Source organism: Centroberyx affinis, unplaced genomic scaffold (assembly GCF_046629955.1).
Source record: "Centroberyx affinis isolate AG114_WGS23_722 - 3 ecotype Tasmania unplaced genomic scaffold, CSIRO-AGI_Caff_v1 ptg000215l_1, whole genome shotgun sequence".
Lineage (NCBI taxonomy): Eukaryota > Metazoa > Chordata > Actinopteri > Beryciformes > Berycidae > Centroberyx > Centroberyx affinis.
In genome coordinates, this window is record NW_027278906.1 from 143,283 (window position 1) to 168,110 (window position 24,828).

At 41.5% G+C, this 24,828-nt stretch overlaps 1 protein-coding gene across 1 annotated transcript; it reads right to left on the reverse strand.

Annotated features, from left to right (window-relative positions):
* Positions 1–931: 931 nt before the first annotated feature.
* On the reverse strand, positions 932–24,158 carry LOC139662492 (sodium/potassium/calcium exchanger 2-like). The gene is made up of 10 exons (XM_071541185.1): positions 24,039–24,158; positions 22,670–22,778; positions 19,053–19,067; positions 15,044–15,094; positions 10,683–10,781; positions 8,617–8,699; positions 2,944–3,078; positions 2,635–2,724; positions 2,038–2,204; positions 932–1,181 (listed from the first exon to the last, which is right to left on the reverse strand). Exons 1-10 carry the CDS (start codon positions 24,156–24,158, stop codon positions 932–934), a joined length of 1,119 nt encoding a protein of 372 aa, XP_071397286.1.
* Between the last annotated feature and the right edge of the window lie 670 nt (positions 24,159–24,828).

Genomic DNA, 24,828 nt, shown 5'->3' on the forward strand with positions numbered 1-24,828 from the left:
AAAGAATCCACTGAAGAGACTTTCAGTGGCATGGTGGAAAATGTCATCTGGCGGGGAACAGGGAAAGCTTAAACTAGTCTTTTAGAATGAGCACAAGATGAATTGCAAAAGAAATAACAAAGAAGTTCATCTGTCCAGCAAAGCATTGCGATGCAAAGCTGAGTGTTTTCATCCCTTGTCGCTCAGTTGCAATGCCCGCAGGAGGGAGAGTCTTTTTGCTCAATACCATATTCTACCGTCTGACAGGGAAACATGCTCCGATGCTTTTTCGCGTTTACAAAACCCCCTCCGTCCACACAGTCCGCGATTTGCTCATCAGCGAATTCCCATTCACTCTCGGTGCCAGTGTCGACCACTGTTTTGAGAATCAATCCTTTGAACTAGTGTGTGTGTATGTGTTCAAGTATTCTCACAAGTTCTAAGTCAGAGAGCTAAAATTGTTGCTCCTCTGTTGCTAAGCTCAGTCACTGCATCTATTATTCAGAGTTTAATACAGTGCAGTTCTTGGTTTTCCCAAAGTTCACAGGAGGTCATTCTCCCCAACCTACTAGACGTAGTCTTGAATCCAGCTGATCTAGTGAAACAAATGGCATGCGTAATGCTTTTCTACCTGGTTGATATAGTGATATATCCCCCACCTACACACCCTCCCACCACCCCCACCCACCCAAAAAAAATGAAATCCACTCAGGTTGGGCCTCCGCTAAACCAGCCAAGCCGTGCGTCCTCATTCATTAAATTCAGCCACCACCCACCCCACTCAAAATAAAGGTAGTCCCCACATTTTCACATTATGCTCTTGTCCACTCCTCCTCTTAGCTTCTTTTTATCCTGGGGTCAAGGGTCACAAGGGTCAGGGGACGTGAGAGTGATGGCAGACAAGGAGGATGGTGGTGGTGATGAGGCGAGGGGAAGCAGGTGGCGGAGGTCCTCAGATGGACACAGGACAGGTGATGACCCTGTTCTCCAGCATGACACTGACCACCAGGAAGACGAAGTACAGCAGGAACATGATGAAGCCCAGCAGCTTGCTCATGCGCCACTTGCAGGCGGCGATGGAGATGATGACGAAGATGAGCATGAGGAAGAGGAGCACGATGGCACAGAAGAGGCCGTTGGAGCTGACTGTCACCGATTGTAGGCCGTTGATGAAGGACCACAGGAGCCAAGGGAACGGCAGCCTGGAAGCAGACACACACAGGAACACACATGACACATGCTGCGGGATTAAAGCCCTGTATGAGCTGCAGTCCAATTACATTACCTACTTTTAGTATCTTTATTTGTCTTAAAGGACAAGACTTGTGTCATTTAGAGTTATAGCCCATTTACTACTACCTGTCTACTTTACATTTCCCCCAATCATTTTGCAATGCATGCTGTATGTAATTAGATTTTTTAACATTTACTAGTTTACAAGCAAAATACACACATTACAGTATCAAACCTTGCTTTAAATTAACTGCGGTCTCAGCTGACAGGACACCCTCAATAAAAACACATGGATGTGACAATAAAGTTTGTAAGGCCACATGTTTTTGAGGGATTATTTCATGCCGGAGACTTCCATTTCTTCCTGTGGGTGTCAGGTGATTGACAGGAAGCAGAGTGTAATGCAATGCACGCACTGATATTAAAACACTCAACTCGGGCACAATGAAATAACGATTAAACAGAAACTCTGACAAAACCAAATTAAGGCTTCATGTTCACTGTGATGGATTATCTAGCTCGGGCAATTTTCAAGTCTGTGGAAGTTGTTTTTCATACTGTACAAGAATGAATGGCAGCAAATGGCTTCTCGTGAAGGGAGGAAAATGAGCTCTGATATCTTCAACTGTGCTGACTGTGTGCAGACACCAGCAGGAATAATGTAAAAGAGAGGGGCAACGTAGACGATTAGCACAAACTGCTCCAGTGTTTCTTTCAAACATACACTTAAAACTACAGCTTCAAACTATGGCTTCAAAATGAATATGACTCTGCACCATAAAGCACCACCTTGTACAGGCTCAAATCATGGTCAGATGGGCATACCCGACAGTAATGTCGAAGATGTTGGAGCCTACGGAGCTGGAGACTGCCATGTCTCCCAGCCCTTTGCGTGCCACAATAACACTGGTGATGAGGTCAGGGATGGAGGTACCAGCTGCTAACATAGTCAGGCCCATAATCTCCTCTGTAATCCCAATGGTCTCTCCAACCTGCAAAAAAGGAATAGAAAACAAAGCTTTGGCGTAAATAAAACCTAATCTCTTGTTTCATTTATTTTTTAATTTCCTAGTGAGAATGGTTGAGAGGAGGTGAAAACTGCAGCTTTGACATGATTTGTCTTTTCCTAAAATCTCTCAATTTTGAGTAAGAGAGTGGTTATTTTTGTGAGTGGGTGGATTAATCAGTATGGTCCAATTTTGAATGCCAAGTAATGAGAAATGGAGAGAAGTTGTACCAACTACCTATAACAAAAGATTCATCGGTTCATCTTCCCTGTGCCTTTTCTTAAGAATTGCGATAATGTGAGAATTTGCTAATGTACTTATACTGCTGTGGTAACCACAATGTCAAGTCCTATATAGTAAATGCATGTTGATGGCCACAGTATGGCCAGACTGGTGTACCGTATGCTGTATGTACCTGGTGAGCCCACCACACCATTAGGTAGGAGAAGCCTGCGATCCAGCAGATTGCACCCAGGAAGGTGATGGGGAAGAACTTCTTGGCAGTCTGACAGACAAAGGAGGGAGAGAGGGCAAATGGTGAATTTAGCAGCAAAAAAGAAGACAAATGAGGATTCTATATTTATCCACATAAAATGGATGACGTCCTTGTTTGAAATGCCTTCATTAAGAGAGCTCAGTCATCCAGATTTGTGCCTCCACGCGTGCGCGCACACACACACACACATACATGCACAGGCACGCGCACAGGCACGCACACACGCACCGGTTTCCTGACGTCAGGCAGCGTAAGCCACAGCGGGAGGACGATAGGCATGATGATGAGGTAGGTAAAGCGCTTGCGGTTGGACTCGGGCCAGGACAGGCTCAGAGGCTGGTCCTCGTCCTCCTCATCCTCAGCCTGAGAGGACACACAGAAGAACAGGGAAGACAGAGAGAAGACAGAGGAGATACAGGTTAGAAAACAGTCATCGGAACAGGTGACACAACCCCTATTTTAAAGCTGTGCAAAATCATGTCATGTCGCACAGCAATATCACTGTAATCTCATTTTATTTGACCATTTAGAACAAAACACAAATGGAGTCAAATCATGCTTTATCGCATGTACCTAAAGGGATGACACATCTGAAAAATTTATGACAATACATGCTCAACTATGTTCTTCCATATCAAGTGTCTCCTTCAGCTTGATTACTTGGTTCATTTGGGATATACCTCTTCATAGCAACTGTCCCGAGAAGCCTGGGACACTCGTAACACAAGCACTTCAAGGAGGAAAAGACAATGAAGAGGACTGGAGAAATTGATGGCAAGACTTGGCAGCCCGCGTGCCTTCGCTCTGGGGTGACCTTGAGACGGAGGTGTTTGATGACTGTGATTTGGGAGATTGCACCAAGCCTGGAGGGCTCTGCCTCTCCAGTCATCAGGGGCTCATCACTGGCTACTGTTGATGCTGTCTGCACCAGCAGAGCCCCAGGGTCTGATTGGACCTGCCACTGGAATGCCAAGTGAGCCAAAGACCTTTACCTCTCTCCGGATCAGCATGAATAAGCATGTCACTATGTGCAGATGACTTGTACTAAAGCACTGGCAGGCGCTCTCCATGAACGTGAACTAAATAAATCCTTTCTTGTATACATATACATAAATGGCATCCAATGTTGCCATGTTCAAGATAGTTTGTTTGGTAAGACAACACATGTAATTCATTGTATCTACTAAAAGTATGAAAACAAATTATATATATGTATTCGTTCTAAATGTCATCAGGCCACAGTTATGTGGTCTACACCTTATCTGCTGGAGACATACTGTATATTCAGCCTCAATATTGGACTATACTGTAAACATAAATATTTGTAAATATGTAGTATACTTTTGCATTCATGTAATAGTAGGCACTTCCCTCAATCACATGATATACTGGTACTTGAAAACTTTAAAGGTACAAACACAAATCCTTTTGAGAGTGGAAAGATGTCTAAGGTCCCTTTGTATCCAATTATACAGGCGGGAAAGGAGCCTTGGGGACCTGTGGGGAGCAGGTCCACACATGCAGATCTGAACAGAACACACTTATGACCCAGAATTTGTCCCTTGCCCTTTTGAGAGTGATGCGAGCTAAAACGTAAACAAACAGACAGAAAGCTGGGGCAAAAGATGCATGCTAGGAAGCAAAGAATGATAACAGATGTGGTTCAGTAAATAATAATAATTATTGCATGTAGAAGCCAAAGCCTTAACCTTATCGATCACATCAGCTAAGCATGTTGTGAGGCAGAAGATTTTAAAGATGGCTACTGCACGAAACATGAATCATATGGAGCTTATCCTGCTGTGACAGCGACTGCTGTTGAGTCTTGCCTGGTAACCTTGGTAATCAGCTGCTGCCAAACAAAAGGCAGTGCTCGCATTGCTTAAGCTCGGCATTCTGATTTCTCCCCCTCTCCATATCCAGATGGCTGCATTGTTGTCAGTTAAAAGGCCTAAAACCAAAACCTGAGGTTTTACAAAAATCAATTCTAAACCAATCCCATGCCTCTAAACCTCAAAGATGTGGAGAACTGAGATTAATTATAGGTTGATAGTAGTTTAAACAGTATGACAATAACAATAATAGTTTCATCTTGATCTTCTAGGAGGAATTGTCACCATACAATTTCAGATCATTGATCAAGCTTGTCACAAGTGCATTACAGTTGGCTCTGTAATTACTTTGTTGGTGGACCTCCAACTCTTTTATGGATATGGCTACAGCATACAGGTCACTGTCTCTGGCTGACGTGCTTGGCATTGCACACCAGCCAAATGCCAATGCTGCCATAGTGCTGCCATTTGTTAATTTATGATTTGGTGTTTGCTTTCTAGGCTGAAGTACCCCACAGAGCTGGTGCTCCCCATTCAGAGTTGGTTCCCAAATGCCAGCCCCTTGGGGGCCTTTCCTGCCCTGTGGTGCCTCAGTTGGCACCACTGCCAACTCCAAGCTTAAAGGCACTGACTTCTACCAGGCACCACAAAGCTAGAGGGAGGCGTGACATTTACTAAATTTGTTTTTCCCCGGAGGGAGGCACGTGCAGTGGCACCTGGCTTGGGGCAAAATAGCTACAAGAGTTAAAATGGTCAAAAGAGCACTGTCCACAAGCTTGGTTGCAGTGAAGCTGCGAACTGATCACTGGTACAATTTGCATTATCTAGCTCTCCCAAATGTTGTTTAGTATCTTCATGGATATTAAAAGCAGTAAGAATTTTACTCGAACGAAGAAGGTAGAATGGACAACATCGCAGGGTGCAGCCATATGCATTTGGAAGTACTCTAGTTCAATATAGTAATAAATCACAGATATGGTAACACCATATCTGTAATTTGGATGACAACAAACACTGACAGAAATAGTGAGCAGTGCTACAGAAAGAGTTCTATTCCAAAATGCTATATATCTGTTTTGGAAAAAATCATTACCTGAAAGGTATCATTGCCCCTCTCTAGAATAATTTAAGATAACATTTTTGCTATTGGTATTTTCTAAGAGTAGTGTCATGTTTTTCAAATGGTGGACATGGTCATTTTGGAACAAAACTCTTCAGTCATAAAGGTGCAGCTCAATGTGTGAGCTACCAGAAGAGCTGCCTGGTGTGAGTATCAGCATCTTCTATTTGGATTTGCTTTGACACAGAAGCTCCATCTGGAAATGAATTTTGCCTACCACTTGGCAAAAAGAAAAGAAAAACAAACAAATATTGAGATCAGATGGTACTTCCATCCATCAATTCATGATACACACATACAGTAGTTCTCTCAAATCCTCTTAGCTGTGACACTGTGAGGGAAGAGGCAGGATGAGTCAGAAAAGCCTGTTGGTTATCATTCTTTTTGGTTTCCCACTGTTATTTATGGAAAAGGTGATTAGGGGAGAGCTTTACGCTCTCATGAATATTCAAAATTTGTACTGAATGTAAAAAGTCCCGAATCATTTTTTACAAATAGAAAAGAAAACTTGCTGTGACTCATATAGACCAAATGTGCTCGTTATTCATCTTTACAAAAAAGAGCTTTAGAAAAGTGGAGAGTGATGAACATATAATAGCTTTACAATATTGGTCTCATGAAAAATAAACCTTTTCATTTCGGCTGTTTCTAGGAATATAATATGATCATGCATGTCAGCACAGGCCTCAAGGGTTTTAGTTATAAAAAAAGGGAAACAGGAAATTGTGCTGGAAGTCTGCTGCAATTTTTAAATTGACCTTAACTATCCCCTTATCCCAGTCTTGGTTGCCAAGGCATCCGGGAGGAATTGAACAATTAGTATGACGGGGCCTCTGGCGGCACATGAAGGTGTGAGCTGCTCCCAGCTACTTCCTGGCTGACACAGACAGGTGCACTGTGGGATAGCCCTCTAAAAATAGCAGCATGTAGGAATTAGACATGCCAATAAGTCTCCAGCTCATCCAAATTCTGTGAATCACCAGTTGAAAAATGTGTTTCTATTTTCCACCACTGACAATGACGCAGAAATACTGGCTTGACATCCGGTTTTCTGGCTTCACCTCAAAAGTTTGTCTCCTTAAAAATTGTCTGAAGGTTTCATTCCCTCTGTTTTTAGAGCAGCCAATATTTTGAGCTGCAGGGGCTGCAGTATGAGTGATGACAGTTTCATCACTGAAGACTATTATTAAACCAAGAGCGAGAGATCAATCTCAAAACAATGTGGTGCAGCAGAATAGATCAATAGGCACATGGTCATATTGCCAAACAGGGCTCACTTTTAGTGGCTTCCTTGTGTAATCTATTCTGAGATCCTCTTATATGCTTCCCAATCATTTTGTGTTTAATGGAGGTTCAAGAAAGAGAAATCAGATGAAAAAACTCTGTACTCAGTGTCAAATCTATCTTCCTTTGGAGGAGGACAAAACATGGCAGAAGGCTCTATTTCAAAGTACTATCTATGCGTGCGTCCTCTGTGTTTTGCAGCTTTCACTATTCCGGAGGATTCTCTTCTGAACTTAGAGCCTTTTTTTTCCCTCAACTGATTTGTGGCTGGAGAAAGATCTCAGTTTTGAAGAATCATTCAGTTCCTATAACATGGTACATCAGAACAGTCTTTCTCAAACACCCAAAGGTGGGATGCAGAAGATTAAATTCTGTCCCTAAAGCATTGTGGAGAACTTGGCATGCAATACACGCATTACAATATATTGGCAAAGCCTTTCCATATCCCTGCAATATAAGATCATTTGAATAAAAAAAGGGGTTTAGTAACTTGAAGCAAGGTAAATTGCACCAGATTAACCTAGAGAACAGCCTATGAAATTGGTTTTAGGCTTTGAGAAAACGTATAGTGAAAACATGGGTGTCCAGAAATCAGATTTGAAAACCATTATGTAAGAGAAAGAATCCCTTCAAGTGGCAGTACTGAGGGAATAAATTTACAGGGAAAATGAAGCGGATTTGTGTATCCTATCAACTATTCAACTGAGAGCAATGCATCATATTAAAAAAACCTGACAGAGTGACTCCATTTGTACTTTATACACTTTGTAGTGCACCGGCAATTAAACGTCAGTATTCATTTACTTCATTCATTAACAAAGAATGTCTGAAAATCCGGAGTGACTGCTATTGAAACTTTGGGTTATCTGATGCGTTTTCAACGTGTAGGTCATGCAGAAACCAAGTGTAAGGTCTTTTATCTGTTGGCAATGCTCCCGTATCCTCGAGTGGCGGCAGGGTCCCGCCCGTCTTCGTCTTGGGGTCGTCTGTGGTCATGGCGGTGTGACGTGCGAGAAGCCTGCGGGATGACCGACATGGCGACCTCCTCTGCCTCCCTCCTCCTCAGTGTGCGACTTTGATTTGGTGTCCTCTTGCCCCGAGACCATCTGTTGGCCTGGCGGGTCGCTGCATCCCACTGTCATCGCTCACGCCGGCACAACTGCTGCAGGTGCCATTCTGAGGTCTTCTGCGGCTGAGCATGGTGTCAAAGAGGGTGTGTGTGTGTGTGTGTGCGTGTGTTAACGCGTGTGTGAGAGTGTTCGTTTTGAGCATCCAGCGGTGGGGAGCAGCAGGAGAGTGAGGAGTGTGATTACAGAACTCAGTGGGAGGAGGCGGGTCTTTGGCAGGTCTGGCTGAAGATTGAGGAACTCACCCAACTGCATGCTGGGAAATTATCAGCAGTAGTGACCTGTGCGATAGTCACTGCAACCTTTGCATCAATCACACTCAAGGCAGAATACTGACGCAGCTGAGAGACATAAAATATTCATAAACGACTTTCTCTGACTTCGATACGTGTCTATTAGTTAGTTGCTTTTTAACAACATGAATTGGTTATTTGGCTAGGGAAACTGTAAGGCTGGGTAGTAAAGGACTTTGGTATAATGCAGCACAATTTCTTCCTTTACCTTGGTGTGTGTGTGTACATGTGCTGTAGTTTCTTACCGTTTCCCCCTCTTGCCCTGCTGTTCCATTCATCGGTGGTGTTACTTCCACTTCCACATTGGAGCTGTTTGGAAGGTTTTTGTCTGTGTAAAAGTTTAGAGATAAATTTATGTAAGAACCATTCAGAGCCATGCAAACGGTCGTTGTCCTCAACAGACATGACAGTGTTAATTGTTATGACATGTACAAAGTTGGGAGACACCAATGCTAACTGAGCACAGGGAGCAGTTAACTGAGCACAGGGAGTTACATACAGTTGGGATACAAATACTTAACAAAGAGAGATCATCAACATCTAACATTTTTATAGTTTGCTCTTTTAAAAGTGGGAATCATTTCAAATTGGATGTGCATGTGTACGTGTCTGCTGGTCTATGTCAGAGCCAAGCCAGCATTCGATGGGATAAAAGTGGAGGCCAATATCAGACAGATGGTAAGGTGGTAGTTAGTTTCCATTAATTTTCCATTCACTGGCAGGTCACCAACACAGATCTATGTCCACATCCCACTCAGATTCTCTCAGTGTGCTTGGCTCTAGCTGCATGTGCTGTGTCACTCAATTTGGCTGATCTCAGTTTATTTTAACATTTAATTAATTTAATTTTAAAAATTGAAGTTAATGTATAAAAAATCTCACCAGCATATAAAACCATTAGAAAAAACACAAAGCCACTTCCATTGTGGAATCAATGTGTATCGAGGTATAAAGGCTAGTAAAGTTCATAAAGTTTAGGCAGAGGAAAAAGTGGAAATCTAAATATGAATCACATATGTAAATATATTTTAATATATTGAATGGAAATATTATTAAACGTATTACAGCATTAAAAGTCTCTCTCTCTGTATATATGCACGTAGAAGTTACTGTAATGCCTCTCCCTCATCTAATCCTGTTGGCTAATATGACTCCATTTCATTTCAGGCCAGACTTACTTAACAGCCCTTATTAAAATACAATGAGCCGAAAGCCATGTAATCAGATGATTAAACTATAATTGCTGTGGAAATTGGTTTAATCCAAGTGTGATTGTGACACAGTTAGGGAGATTCTCAGATAGATACTGTAACCTGACACCGCTATCGTCCAACAGATAACCTCACTCATTTGCCTGGATGGCATCATGTCACAACAAAACCCGGGATACATATCTAATCACATGCATCATTCACTAAGACATATATGGGGCTTTAGTTTGGTGCAATAATCTTGGCAGAGTATTTTTATTGGTCAAGACACCAGGCACTGAAAAACTTTTGGGGGGTAAATATAAGTGCGTATGAGTGGTTAAGAAGTTACATACTATTGTACATACAGTATATGAGCACTTTTAATCAACAGACTACTAGACAGAATAATCTCGAGAAATGTGAAGCCTGAAAAATCAGGACGCAGCCATCACTACCAGTCATGCATTTTGATTAAATTAAGATGGTAATATGTTAATGTGGCACTGTTAGCATAATTTTGTCTTGGTGATAAATATCTATGTCTCGCTTTGATTTCGCCGCTCTGGGTACAATGTGTCCATGAAAGCTCTTTCTCTAGCCCTCTGTTTATCCTTTGGTCCAGTGCTCTTTGAAGTGAAAAACACACATGAATTACACTTGGCAGTGGCTGCGATTGAATTAAATACTGCTTGAAGACAACACTTGCAATCAATTTGGCAGTTCTTGATAATGTCATGCTTGTTTAACATCGGATGTGAGGCTCATTAACAATTTCAGTGGGTGATTCCAATCACCAATTTACAGAATATTTAGCAGGGAAATGTTGTTTTATTAAGATTTAAAAAACAACAATTGATCTTTGTGAATATTCAAGTAGTTATAGTGTAACGTAATTAAAGTCTAAGGAGTCTGAGAAGTGTGTCTAAATGTGGCTTCCTGGTAAATTTCATTGTTTTTTTTAATTTTATTTATTTATGTATTTTTATTTAACCTTTAATTATAAGGTACATCTCACTGGGATTAGGAATCTCGCTTCCAAGAGACAACTGGCCAAGAAGCAGGCAGAGTTTCTTGACAGTGACAATGGAGAAACTGTCTCTTAATTTAGAGTCACTTGCCTGAACGGCTCGCCACTCCATTGGCCTTCTCACTGTCCTCTACTTGGCATTTCTTCTTGGCAATCTTGTGAAGGATGGATGCCTTCTCCCGAAATTTGCCTGAAAGAGAATCACCACAGAAATTAAACCTGGAACAGAGGGCTGCACACTGTATCATCTTCAAACCTCCATGGCTTCATCCAACTCAGGGGTCCTTCGCTTGTCACCTTTGACCCCAGATGGTTCACATTTCAAAAATAGAATGCATACAAGGCCATGAGTACACATAATATTGCCATTCAAACAACATCGAGAGTCAATGTGATAGAGCATATCATATAGTGATGATCCTGCAATGTCCTGGTCCTGGGTGGTGGCAACCAGCAGGGAGAGAATCTCTTGTGAAGAGATCTGCCTTTGGAGGTCAGATTCACTCCTGTACTCGTTCACTTCATATATCCAATCAAAGACTCACAAGAGAAGTTAGATGCTAATGAGGAACAAAAAGCAACCAAAGGATTAGCTGGGGGCAGCATCACAGCATGTCAAATAAAATAGATAAACAAACAAATACATTTAAGTGATATCTGTATTCAAACGTTTAATATACACAAAAATGAGGCACCTGATTAATTAAATCATTATTACACCCTATAATAAACATGCTAGGTCTCTTTTTAGTTACATGTGGTGGTGTGTGTCTGTTGTTTTGTAGTTAGGGTTAGGGTTAGTTAATACTGTAGCATAGTACACATGTCCTAATTACAGAATTTGAACAGACTGAAAATCATTGGTAGCAATGACAGCAAATATATTTTTGCTGTTAGTATTGAAAGTGTTTATTGATTCAAAAAGTATATTCATTCTGAAAAGACAAAGCTGTGACGCAGTGGATTAAATTGGAACTGGTCATCAATTGAACAACCTGACCTCGTGGCTTATATAAGCAGTGTGCCCTCTTGACATTCAAAATAATGGCTCACGCAAGGCAATTTAGCCCATGCTGTAATGACTAGCAATGACTAGCCGCTGGCTTGTGGAACAATGACTTTTCCACGAAATCCCCACGGCTTGAAATCCCAATGCACAGACACACGCACAAAGCTACAGTACAGAAACACAGAGGAAATGTTCTTCCAATGCACCAAAATCATGTAGTGCAGCTTTTCATGATCCCAGGTTATACAAATGCAAGAGCTAGATTTTAATATTTGATGGCTCACAAAACACACAGCTCAAGTCCATCAGTGAGTGCTGGCTAGGCATGTTCAGTCGTAGTAGCTACTGTAGGCCCCTTTCTTTTGAAGCCATTTTCACTGAGTGACAACGACGTGGGAAATTTTGCCTAATCTAGCAAGAATCTGAAATTTCAGCCTGAAATACAGCAGTTGTGATCAAGAGGATGTGCATGATGGTCAGATAAGGATACGGTCTGCTTAGGAACTATCAACATCGTTAACCTTGTGGCTGTCATGTATCCATATTTAATTTCACTGATTTAGTATGCGTGTTGGTCTTTGGATGCATGTCCTGCCAACTTTCAATCAGCGCATTGGAATCAATGTGAAAGATTTTTTTCACTGAAAAGAGTAGGGATGGCTGATTTGTCAGTGCTTGACACAGTGACGCGTCAATATGTACTCCACCCAACCATGTCAACACCGTCTGTGACCTTCTGGCAAAATCATTAACCACCCCAAGTCACCACCAGGCTTTCCTTCCGTTTCCTCTGTGGCACTCTCAATTGCCAATTGCTCCATCACTCGTGTTTTCTCACTCATGTGTCTTTTGCAAACACCCTCTTTCTCTCATCCTTTCTTCTTTTCATTCTGTGGCAATGAACAGCCCCTCCCCTTCCCTCTCTTTCAGACACACACACACACACACACACACACACACACACACACACACACACAGAGACAAAGACACACACACATACTGTATAAATTTTCTTGAGATAGCAATCAAAGATTCCACTGCCTTGTCATCACTCACCTTGGGAGGTCAGTGTCATCTAGGGGTGTATGTGTTTGTGGGGGGGTGTGTGTGTGTGTGTGTGTGTGTGTATGCATAAATATGAGTGTGGGTGTGAGATCATTGTTTCTGGTTGGGTGTACAATGGAAGGGCTAGGCTTTCTGCTCTAGCTAGCTGAAGGAAATTCTGTCTTTTATCTAGAAGAGAGTCATTCATCTGTACTAGCTGTGAAGCTACTTCTAAATCTAAAGTTTAAGCCTCAGTGCCTATGGTTCAAATTTAATTAGCATAAGCATTAGCTGTCTGAGGGCAAAAAAACTGTCACAACCTTGCAGCTCCACCAAGGTGCATGAATCAGAGTGAGCTGAAACAAAGACATAATTCCGCTATTTTTGATTAGACAAGGCTTTAATGTTAAAAACCTACACATTTCAGGGTTGTTGTTTTTGTCTTTTTTTTTTTTTTTTTAATACTCTCGTATCATTGGTCTATGCACTGTACACTGAATGTACAAAATATTAGGGACACTTACTCTTTTCATGAAGTACACTGATAAGGTGAATCCAGGTAAAAGTCATTATCCCTTATTTATTTCCCTTAAAAAACCTATACCAATCTCAAAGCAGGAGATAAGATAAAGAGAAGCAGACAAATTATAGAGGGATGTTTTGAGACAACTGAGATGTGGATTGTGCAAAAGGGGCTGCAACTCAATATCAGGAAGATGTCCCTAATGTTTTGTACATTCAGTGTAGGGCTGAACAATTAATCAAAATTTTATCGAAATCGCAATATGGCCTACTGCAATTTTCAAATCGCAGGAGGCGCAATATTTGTTAAAGGCGAAATGTGTGTCAAAATACCATTTTAAATTAAATATTGTCGTGCTCCAGAGATGTCCTGGCCCACACATCATATTCTATAGACTTAAGAAAACATCTTTGTTTGGTACAGATCCCGCAAAAATCACACCATAATCATTTTAATACGTTTTTCAATGAAAATGAGAATAATGATGTAAAAATTATCATTCCCTCTAATATTGCAAATCATATCGCAATTGCAATATCAGTCAAAATAATCGCAATTAGATATTTTTTCAAAATCGTTCAGCCCTAATTCAGTGTATATTCATTCTACTCTATTCTATTCATTCTCATTCTACTGTGCATGCAACCCTGTAATCTTGCCGACAACTACCACAGCAGAAACACACTGGTTTTTAACATTAAAGCTTTGTCCATCTGACAGTAGCTGAATCATTTCTTTCATTCTTGCTGTCTGTCCAGCAAAAATCGCGGCAGCTGCAGGGTTTCATTTTAAAGCAAAAACATGTCAAGTTGAAATCATACAGAATGGGATGACGAATCACTATGATTAAATGATTGTCCAGTGATTCAACGTGTGAAAATACATGTTTCCTAAGAAGTGCATATAAAGTGCATTTTGAACACCCCGCCAAAACGACACACTTTGCATATTGATGTAGCAATATGAGACACCTCAAGAAAAACCAATTCCAGTCTTTGGCTGCCCTTCCCTGGACATCGTTACATTACCCCTCCCACGCCTCGTTTTCCCTGTCAGCCCTGCCTGTTATGCAACTACTGGGTGGATGAGTCACTCAGTTTGCCAAATTCAGTGACGTACAACTTACGTGTACGTTTACACCTGCTGCTGCAGCTGGTGGAACCTCCAAGTAAGCACTGAGGCATGGATGAAGTATTTCTCAGCGATGCAGATGGAAAATGGGCAAAAAAAACAAAAAACAACTGGTGCCTTGTGTTTTCTCATGGTGTGAGTATGTGGGGCAGGGGATGGTATGCTGTGCATTTGTGTGCGCGCGCCTGTGTGTATATATGAGGTTTTAACTGCTTAAGACTAGGTACACCATTAAAAGGGACCGGCAACTGGACGTGAAATTTTCTACCAACCCACATAATCATAAATGGACTTACAGTGATAGATATACTCTGACTGACAAATCCAAAAAAGAAATAGTTGGTGTTAAGTTTCTCATAAAATCAAACATAAGCAACATATTACGGCAATTAGAGACTTTTTGAAGTACAATCTTGTCAATAAATAGAATTAATACTCTGTAAAAACACTACACACAGTAACACACAATATAAAGTACATATTCTCTGAGCAGAAAGAACAAAACATTGAACAAAAAAACATAAAAAAAAACAACTAAACAAACCAAAAAACAATGGCATGGCTACCACGATTTGCACTTATGTCAGTGAAATCTCATAGAGAGGTTGTCAAACTTAAAGCCAAACTGTATGTCACAAGCACAAAACAATGGGGCTTGAAGTGCTGTTACATGATTAAAATGGAGAAAAACAAGAAGGATGAAAAAAGTTGACTCAAAGAATCAAGTGAAAACTTTAAGGCTTACCTTCCTCAGTCATTGTGTGATAATATTTTAGTTTCCCATAAGTCCCAAGCTCTACAACATCACAGCAAAAGACAAGGGTAAGGCAACGAAGACACAGAGAAAGGAAAAGAGTGAACATGAAAGAACAAGACATTTCCGCAGGTTCTACATCACATACAAACACTCAGGCACAGAACGCGGCATACAGAAAGACAAAAAGTTGCTCTCTCAGGTCATCACTGCATAAGTGCAAAACAGAGTGGCAAGGATTTAATAACAAATTAAATACATCATATTCTTACAGTAACTGCTTGAAGCGAAAATGTATATATTCACTGTATACACAGAACAGTGTGATTAAGAGCCTGCCGATGGCACAGTTTTGATGGCTATTGAAGAAGATTTGTGAGGGAGGGGTGGGGGAGGGGCGGTCGATATACCAGAAATGATAAAGTTACATACAATGACATATTAAAAAAAACAGGAAAGCCAGAAGAGAATTTACTGGGTCAACATGCAACAAAAAAAGATGAGTCCTCCTCTCCTCTACACACATGCTTATTCAAAGGGTTGATGAGTTGGCATTTTATTCCCCACAATGAAACTGGAACAATTAATTTGATTCCCTTACTGTAGCAGTTCTTCATGGTACAGTAAGTAGATGGTCAGCACATCTACATGATGAATTAGCCAGGAATTCAAACCTGCAGCAATAGCTGAACGTGGAGCACTAGAACAGAAGATACCGCAAGCCTCTACCTCCCACACTGCATTCTGTCTGTGGAAAGGAGCTGGCAGCCTGGAGCTGCACTCTAACACATGGTGTTCTGCCTGTCTCAACAACAAATAACTAATGGCACGAGTATTCCGTTTTCAGCATCTCTCTGCCCAACTTTCTCCAATGCTTAAATATTTTTCCTTTGGCCAGATACTGGTAAAACTGGTACGTGCTCCTTAAACAATATGTTAAAAAAACATGCTGATTGGCGTTTTGTTTGGTGTATTGGAGTAAAGGAAAAAAAATACACTATTTTCTCCCCCAAAATTACAAGTAATTAGTAATTTTTTATGAGATATGACAGTTTTGTGCACAAAGGTGCATGCATATGCCCGCACACATAAACACACATTAATATCTGTCTGCACAACAGTGAACAACCGTTCCACTCACATGTGAGAGGATTAGAGTGTGATTCTCATGCCAAATGTGAGAGTTGGCAGCCTGAAAACACAATCTAATGAGATGAAAACACATCCCATTTCAGAGTGTCCTGCTCATCTGCTGCACTCCCAGACAAGTGCCTCAATCCCATATGATTGGGCGATTTGGGTTTGAAGTGCACTATCACTGTAAGGTTGGCCTCTAACAAGCGGAGACCGACGGTGCTCTGAGGGCAATTAACCTACGACACAATCGCTGGGCGCGCAGTCATCTGTTTGCCCTCTGCAACAAGAGAGGAAGGCTTGTTGTTGTTTACGAGGGGGTCTCTTGTCCTTGCGGTATGACCTCTAAACCTCTGCTGAGCAGCCTGCGTGTGTGTGCATGTGTGTGCATGTCTGTCTGTCTGCTGGGGGTTGGGGTGTCAGGGAAATTCACAGTCTGTACTGGAGCAAAAAGGCTTTTAACATTGATTCTTTCGCCCAGCCGGCGCGGGGTGGCGCGGAGGGCGGGGGAAGAGAGGGGTGGGGGGGTGTTGGGTGCTGGTTGGCTGGTCACAATGGGGAGTTACATAATGTCCTGAAGGCGCGATCATTTATCTAACGATTTCTGTGTGGGCCACCAAAAACAAAAAAACAAAAAAACAAAAAAAAATAACGCTGGTAGCGCTGACAGTGGCGAATGTTTTATGGCCATATTTGCTAGAGGGAGGGGTGAGAGGTCAGTGACAGTGAGTGTGTTATTGAACAGTGTGATCAATAGGGCTTTAGGTCACCACATAGACAGTATTGGTGATGGGAGAAGGGTGGCGGACTGGCGGCATGGGGGAAACCGGACATCTTGCCCTGGTGCAGAGATTTACCTCTCATCAAAAATGGCCATTAAAATAATGGTTGATCATAGCCATAGATAAGCAAAATGGAAAATACAGACCCTAATGCAACTTAGGTGTGAACATGGTCATGCAAAGTAATGCAATATGGTTTGTCACTATTAATTTCCTTTTCCCCGTTTAGTTTCCTCATTTGCTTATTAATTTTTTTTGTGTTTGAATTAGTACGAATTTGTCCTATTAGACCTTGTTTCCTAATGCAACTGTGGTCTAGATCAAAAATCCCTATTAAATATTCGGCCACACCCTTAGTTGTTTTACTGGTTTAACTGATAAATCAAGGAGTACCGTCTGTCAGTATGTGTGTGTGTGTCATGGTTAAGCCAAATGACCTTGTCGTGTCTGTTCAGCCCATGTAGGATTGATGATGTCTGGTCAATAAAAATTACATAACATCAACAATAATGTCCATGGCCACATTGGCACTGTGGCGCGATGACTCCAGTCTATCTCAATGAGATAATGATCTGCGGTAAGGCATCCAATGAGATCACTGTTCTGTGCCTCCATGTTTATAGTCCTGCACTACATCATCACACGGCGATCTTGGTACGCAAACAAAAGGAAAATCAAGAGATGCAAGATAATAATCAAATGACAGGCATTGAAATAAATGGTAAGGCCAACAATTATTTTTTTATCTCAGAATATTGGTAGAAAATCCATGCAATTCCATGAAATTACCATTAATATACTGTATGTTCTGTAGTCATCTCTCTATAAGCCCCCACCTTGCTCGATGGTGAGGTCAGCCTTGGCTATGAATATAGCAAGGACTCACTGCCAATACAGAGATTGCTACCTAGACGGAGTTCAGATCATAGGTGATAAATCTTATCGAAGGGCTTTAGCCAAAGGCATGCAAGCAACTTGAATTCTGAGTGCTGTCTTGGGTGGCTTGTTTCAACCATCCACTGAGGACTCAGGCAGTAGTGTGAGAGCTTCCCTCCCCAATCCCTCTTTCTAGTTCAATATTTGATGCCACTCCTAAGTGATATTGTTTGTAGCTCCACACTGATGGAAAAAGAGAGAGTGCACAGGCAGTTGCGCCTTGCAGTAATCACACCGGGGGTTAGCCAGACCAGAACAATGCTCTTCCAATTGAAAAACAGAAAGAAAGAATTGAAGATTTATTGTAAAACTGAAGGATCATTTAATATACCCAGAATAAGAACAAATTTATTGTGCTTGAACAAAATATGGCTGCTGAATATACAACATCTATCTCTCAGGGAAACAGTACAGTATGTGAATAATTGCTCAAATAAATCAATAATAGTTTGGTGGGAACCGCTAATTGTAAAAGCTTGTTGAGGGAAACCAATTTTAACCCACTGCCATTAATTGCTATGTCAAGCTCTTATTGACTTTGAGTCCAAAGGAAGGGAATGCGAGGAGGGCTGAGAAAACGGCTGACACCTTCCCTCCAACTGCCCAATGCACAAATACACGGGCAAAGCACAACCCTGGCAAGTCGACAATGATAGGAGCTGGTACTCCATCTTCTTCCTACACCACCATCTTGCTATTCTTGTCTTCTCTGTATTTTGCAGCTGTAAATGTACGCAGTATAAAAGTGCCTTGGTAGTCCTCACAAACCTGGAGATGGAGGATAACATGGGCACGCAAACCCAAACCACTCATATTGGGCTTTTACGCATCTCACGGAGAGCAGGCTGGTTAGTATAACATATGGTAATACATAGCTAGAATTCATAGGGGTACATAAGAGGAGAGAGAGGAAAAGGGACAATGGGGAAAACAATACAGAAATGGTCACAGAGGGTTTCCAGGGAGAATACATCCACAGAAGAGAATGAAGATTTGAAGGAAAGAGTCTGCGAGAATGGACAGCACAGAAAGTTGACATACTCAGGAAATGTACATAGGGGACAAGTTGGGCAAAAAATTGCCTCCAGGCTGTTGAAATGAGAACAAACAGATTTTGGGGGGATACAGAAATTAGAGAAGTAACTCACCAGAGTCAGCAAATTCTGAGGGGACAGTAGAAGAAAGAGAGATAGACAGAGAAAAGATAAATCCAGATGATATTTAAGTTGATAGAGCACATTGAATCATTGGACCGTATTATTTCATGATGAAAAATGTACATTAAAGGTAAAAAAACAAAAAACAAAAAAAACGAACAGCCTTTTTAAATGTGCTAATAAATGATTTGAGCTCATGAGAGGTGCACATGCATGCCTTCATACAAACGTACACACATACACACACACATAACAACACACACACACACACACCTCCAACAACCGCCAGTTTGAAAGTCTAACAAGTGAAAGGGAACCAGTTCCTGGCACTAGAAAACAACCTCAGACTTTCCCTCAACTCGCCAGCACAGACAACTTATTTTCAGAAATGTCTATGAAAAATGTATGGATGGAGTCCTGCCAGCTTCCTGCAGCCCCACTGAGCTGCACTTAAAGCCTAAGAGCACGAAAGGACAAGTACCACTGCCTCTGTCTTTGATGGATGCACCTGTTCATCCTGCTTCAATGTTGGTGAAGTGCTCTCTCCCTCTCTCCTCTCTCTCGCTCTCCTACCTCTCTCTCTCCACACACAACAAGCTCACCAACAAAATGCTTCTTTGCATACATTATATCAGTAAATGTGCATGGAACAGACTCACCCATCTCTGAAAGGAACCAACCTTTTTCTGGCCCTTACAAAAATAAGGAAACTATTCAGCACACAACACCTTAAGGTGCGTTGAGTCTATGGGCTACAAAAGCTACAGAATGGTCTGGCATACCAAGCTACACTGTTGGCAACGGAGTAAAAAAGTGTTGCCCTGGTGGTCGCTGACGGTTCATGTTGTCGTCACACTGGGTGCACCAACTGATAATGTCAGAGTGCCATGGCGCTGCATTCGTCTCGTTTTTATTTTATTTGGCAAATACTCATTCTTCGAATTCATCAAGTAAACAATAATAACGTAAATATAACTACTCTACACTACCTTGATTTGTTCGCATCATCAGAGCATGGAAAAAATTTGAAGCCAGCTGAACTTCAGTTTGTAGCTGCACTCGTCCGACGCGCTGCTACATTTTACGCTCTGCCATTTGTAGTGTTCAATTGAAAACGAATGACTTCCTCTTGCTTTGTAGCCCGTAGTCTGAACGCACCATTAGACTGTAAAAAAACGATGGACGTAGTGAGTGTGACGTCACCCACTGGCTTCTGAAGGGTCGTTTTGAAGCCTGGAGATTGTGTTTACGGTCGCCGCCATTTTGACATTGGAGCCAGAGCAGCCAAGTTTTGGCCGCCTACTATTGGTCGATAATCTGCGACCTGTCGTTCACTAGACAGTTGACCTGTCAGTCATTTGGAAAATAACCCTGTTTTATATCCATTATATCCTGTTAATGACACAATTATTTTGAAAATCGCCATATGGAGAAGTTGGGTTGTGGTCCCATTGACTGAGAGGACAGAGGAACTGCCACTGCCAACACTTCCGTATTGGCTTGCACCAGACCAATTAGAAAGCTGATGAGTCAATAGCAAATTTTAAAGTGTGCTCAAGACTAATAAAATCGCTGTAGCATGTACACTGTGGCGTGCAGCATGTGAAAAATTCCAACATCCCACGTGGACATTTTTAACATAATACATTCAAACCATACTGAAGCCCAAAGGCTGACGACTGTCTGGTGTCACGTTGTTTTTGTTTCCTGTGATTTCCTGTAATTTTATCATCACGTCATGTTGCGTGGTGGTTTATTTTAGTCTATTCATTTCCATTTAGTATTTTGTCAATGCAGAATCGATCAAATCCGGTAAACAGTACATCAGCCTGCCATTTTTTATGTATTTTTACAGAGACAGAGTTTGCCTATTATACCATTTTATTTTTTCATTATACTGAAACAGCTTACTTATCAGCAGGTACTAAATTCAGCTGGATAATATTAGATGCCCATTTGAAGACCAAATGACAAAAGGCTGTACAAGGAACAATGGCGTATAGTATAGAGTATACCCTCCCTTTGACACACACCAAATCACTATCATTCATTTCATGCAGTGGCCATATATAGACTTCCTTTCCACCAGCAGGCTATGATTTACAGTTTAATCGCTGAGATGGAATGATGACTACATTGAGTGATGAGGCCCCTTGGATTCGACGTGCGACAACGGGCTGATGCATGTTAATAGGCACTTTAAGGTCTGTCGCAGCACAGTTTATTAATCTTTCCTGAACTGACTCATTCTAGGTCTGGCTTTCAAAGAATGTGAAGCCTGTGAAAGCTGAAATGCCTCCTTACTATGGAAGGGAAAGGATGACATCCACCCAAAGTCTTTTTCAGGGCTCCTATGTTGACATTTACAAACAATTCTTTGTGTCAAATGGGGACAAATTTTGTCTGACCATCAATGCATTGCTCATAAACATCTCAAAGGCTAACACTCTTTGTTTTTTTTATTATGTGCTATGTTCCTATGGTACGTGGCCTACCCTCTATAATTCATTTCATCAAGTAATACTGACACTACAATCAAGCAACATACACTGTGCATGAATTTAAAAGAAATCACTGAAGAAAAAGTGGGGATAAAAAATGCTCTCTGCCATCAACCAGTAAGCAGGCTTTATATCAACATTAATATTCATTTTACACGGCAGCAACATAAGCTACGACACTTCCATCAAACTCAAAAACCTTTTATCAAAGCTAAAAAGTGGAGAATCTATGGGGAAAATAAATTCTTCAAACTCTCCTCAAGTACCTGCCTGCCTGTTTGCATCCCATAATTTTCCTTTGCTGGGCTGAGAACGGAGTGACACTGCACCTCCCCTGGCATATTAACATATTCATCCCCTGCGCCGAGCACTGACACTGCCGTTTTGAATTTCCTTTAGCCAAGCTAATAGGCCTTCATCTTGGATTAAAGGAAAATGATCTCCCCCCTCTACTGTGTTCTGACAGGACTGACTTTGCATTACCTCATACAGACTACTTTTAAAAGGGATTAATTTAATCTAAGCATATAGGGGCTAATATTGTAAATAGGAGGCCAACAAATTGGTTAAATACTGTTTTCTCTCTGAATCTTTGACATTGGATTTCAAGCTAGAGGGTGTACATGGGGTACTTAAATATACTGATGAATGCCAACATTTTCATTTGGACTGTATTCTGACTAAGGATTGAGTTCACATTAATCATTGTTTTTGCCTGCCAAAAACACCATGTGGATGCTCGGTGGTGTTATTCACAGCCGACAGAGTGAGCTCAAGTTCAGACCATCAGCATCTCAGAGCATCAGCATCATCTGCTCATAAAATATTTTGCTGCCAGTAAAAGATGTTCTGAAATGAACAATGTTGTACTAAATTCATTCTTGCTGTTTTAGTCTGAAAACAGGATTCAGATCAGTCTCTTAAACTGATCTGTATCCTCTCTAAAATGACAAAATCAAGATCAAGGCAAGATTAACCTGAAAATGGAGACAATTACGAACATTAAATAATATGAACCTTTTCACTGCATATCCTGGGTCCTAAAAGAGACTTACATTTAAAAGCCATTATTTAACAGCTGTGTTTGTATGTGTGCAACTGTCTTACCTTCACTTAGAGGGTCCAGTGTGTGGATCATCAGCTGGAAAATGCTGTTCCTCATCAAGCTGTTGTGGAGTGAGGCAGAGCTACCCCCCCTCTGAAGCCGCGGCCTTGCCTGTGACAGGAGGAAGGAGGTGTCAGTCAAACATCCTTCAGCCCCATAAAGTCAAGATTTTAATTCCTGGGATTTAAATCCTGCTTCTTTATCTAGGATACTTTCTTTATTTCTCGCCTAGTCCAAATAAATGATGAATAATTTTTTGGCCACTGGTGGGTTCTTACTCCTATCATTAAGCATGCATGCTGGTTTTTACATCAAACTATCTAAGAACATTAGTGAAGCCATTTCTAATCCAAGCTTATTTGTCTGGGTGTTGGAAACCATGTTCTTTTATAAGCTGATGGAATTTAAATGTACATTTTAAAATGCATGGTCTTAGGCAGTTGAGTTCTGGTTCTTTTCCATTACTTTCTCTGTCTTGTACAATATTTCATCCACAGACAGAAGTATTCAAGCTATTGAAACATTTGCTCATAAATCTGCTCCAACACCTTCCATTATTCTTCGGGTTTGAATATGATTCCTCCTAATCCTCCTTTGCAAAAACCCCCTAAGCGAAACTTGCAACCCACTAAAACTATCACAAACAGACCCCAGCTTCTCAAAATATAAGCTCTGTGCGTTAAGACCCCAGCATTCAGAGTTAAAGTGGCCTTTGCGTTCTTTGCGTTTTCTCCCAAAGCAACCCCAGCGGCTTTTGCCAAGGTCACTCCAGCAGTTGGAACTGAACTTGAGAACTGTGGGAAATTAGCCACCATTGCAGGCGGCAGCTGTTTGGAGTGTGTCCGCCTTTGGCTCCCCCACCGGTGATGCGTAGGCACAGTCTGGAGGTGTCAGCTGCTAATTCACAAGCCCATATGGGTGTGAGCGGGCGGCAAGAGAGACATGTCGACTGGCATGACTTGTGTAAGGTCTCAAGGAAGTGGTTTAGTGCAGTCCGCTGAGGATTCTCCTTCCGCTGCCCGGTTTGATCTGGGTCCCTTTGTAAACTGGGTGAAAACTAAACAATTTGGCTTACTTTATAGAAGTTTTGGTATTACGTATAGGCTAGGTATTAGGTGTGTCTTAGCTTTTCTAAACACATGCTCATTGCTAGATTGTGCTTTGCATGCCGTGTACAAAATGTAACTGTTGCAGTACAGGCCTAGAAGGAGAAGGAGCTACTCTCTGCACACAGGGAGGCTAAAGGTTAGGGATAACGGCGGACATGTCTTGTTCACAGTATGGTGGGAGAAACACAAGTTACACTATCTACACAGAAACAGAGACAAACACAGAAGCAGAGAGAAAGAGTGTCAATCAGACAGGACCTACCGACAGTTTGCTGTCATCCTCCGGTGCCCCAGGACTTGCCTTCTCATCCAATACAAAGAGAGAGGAAGTAAAAGATGGGAGAGGGAGAGAAAGAGAAAACAGGACATAGATGTGAAGCATGCCGCACACAACCACACAGACAAGATGAATCGACAATACAGAGACATTACAGTGCAGTTACAGTTACAGTGATGGTGATGACTGATTACGATGTGAGTGGACAAGACTTGAGGGACATATAGGCTACCTCCCCACTGTGCCTACCTACTGTGTCAGTCACAAGCTGACCAAGTTTAGCCTGTGTCTACATGGTTTTTCATCTAGAAAAAATATCTTTACAGTACAGTACAGTACATACAGTATGCCTACAGTATATACTAACCCTAACCCTAAGAGTACATCAGGGCAACTATTTTTGCTAGAATTGGGTAAAAGGAAAATAATATTCAGTCTCTGTTTGTCTGTGTTTGTCACTTCCCATCATACATCAATCTACTTCAAGTCCATCAAACTTATCTATCACATCCTCAACATCACAGACAGAAACCTCAACCTTATGCCACACCTAAACAGGAAGCTCGCTTAGACTTTTATGATGAGAATATGATTTGATTTGAATATATTTATTTCTGACCCATGGGGCACAGGGCAGGTCACAGCGCCAAACCAAGAGGTAAGACAGAAGTTGGGGTTAGATGTTTTAAACCTACAATAAGAACAGGAAAAGGATAAGGAAACAGATCCTCCAAAGCCTATTGTTGACCTGAAGGGTGTAAATACTCTCAACCGT

What these genes read in the sequence shown, in the direction of transcription:
- LOC139662492 (XM_071541185.1), bottom strand. Translation starts at nt 24,158, where the DNA reads ATGCTTCACATCTATGTCCTGTTTTCTCTTTCTCTCCCTCTCCCATCT. An exon ending in AGGATGACAGCAAACTGTCG is followed by an intron (nt 22,779 to 24,038) that starts GTAGGTCCTGTC and finishes CTCCTGTCACAG; the next exon opens with GCAAGGCCGCGGCTTCAGAG. An exon ending in CAGGGCAAGAGGGGGAAACG is followed by an intron (nt 3,079 to 8,616) that starts GTAAGAAACTAC and finishes GTGTCCTCTCAG; the next exon opens with GCTGAGGATGAGGAGGACGA.